The sequence below is a fragment of the Tupaia chinensis genome, unplaced genomic scaffold, assembly GCF_000334495.1.
Source record: "Tupaia chinensis unplaced genomic scaffold, TupChi_1.0 Scaffold133432_1, whole genome shotgun sequence".
Lineage (NCBI taxonomy): Eukaryota > Metazoa > Chordata > Mammalia > Scandentia > Tupaiidae > Tupaia > Tupaia belangeri.
This window is the reverse complement of record NW_006193716.1, coordinates 1-929: the sequence shown is the minus strand read 5'-3', so window position 1 is coordinate 929 and position 929 is coordinate 1. Positions and strand designations below refer to the sequence as shown.

Genomic DNA, 929 nt, shown 5'->3' with positions numbered 1-929 from the left:
GAAATGATTTATTTATGTAGTTATATAAGTAATAGACTGCACTTCCAGCAGCAGGGTGAGAAGGCCCAGCGTGTCCTTTCTCCAATATAGCCCTTCCCTCCTGGTACTGTTCACCTCTGGGGGCTGTCCCAGACCCAACGGCCTTGCGACACAATATCCTGTTTTTCTGTGCAGGTCCCTGGATCTGCCGCCATCACGACCAGGATCACCGACAATGTCCATTGCCAAGTGGCAGGCTTGGCTGTGGCCACCATAGGATGGATCCTTACCGTTAGTTCCACGGGCTTCACGGAGTGGCGAGTGTGGTACATGGAGAGCACCTCACCCCCTGGCCTCTCCTGTGTGGGAATGTGGAGAGTCTGCATTTATCACCGGGAGAGCTACTCTAGCGAGATCAAACTGTGTCACCCATATACGTACCAGGACACCTTCCTCCCTCTTGATATTCGTGTTGCCCAGCACCTCCTGCTGGGTGCCATCATTCTGGGGCTCTTGGGGAAAACTCTCATTATCTTTGCACTTTGGACCCTAAACACAGGCGTTCCTCGGGGGGGTGTCACCTACAAGCTGTTCGTTGGTTCAGGAATTCTTCACATGACTGCTGGCTTCTGTATCTCAGCGGCAGTGGCCTGGAATTACTACTCCATCACCCGCATGCAGGGTATTGCCTTCCCACCATCTTTCCAAATACCCTACAAGCCAGACACTCAGGAAATTGGCAGTGCTGTTCTATTGGCAGCTCTGGCCGCCTTACTGATGCTGTTGAGTGGGTTGTTCTTCCTCTCTTACAGATCTCCCCGGGGCAACAAAGTGCATCCTGAAGTTCGACAAAATGAATTTCCTAGCTGCTCTGTCTTTGTAAATCCATGACTCTCAGGAGCTCATGGGAGGTATTACCAAATGTTTGCAAGGACTCAAGACCAAGGTAG

The 929-nt window shown here is 51.5% G+C and overlaps 1 protein-coding gene across 1 annotated transcript; it reads left to right on the top strand.

The window, feature by feature from the left end:
- Positions 1–174: 174 nt before the first annotated feature.
- On the top strand, positions 175–913 carry LOC102486539 (claudin-34-like; the record flags this gene model as incomplete). Its single annotated transcript, XM_006160922.1, has 1 exon — positions 175–913. A coding segment is annotated over one exon (696 nt), but the record flags the coding sequence as incomplete, so codon positions are not given.
- Positions 914–929: the final 16 nt, after the last annotated feature.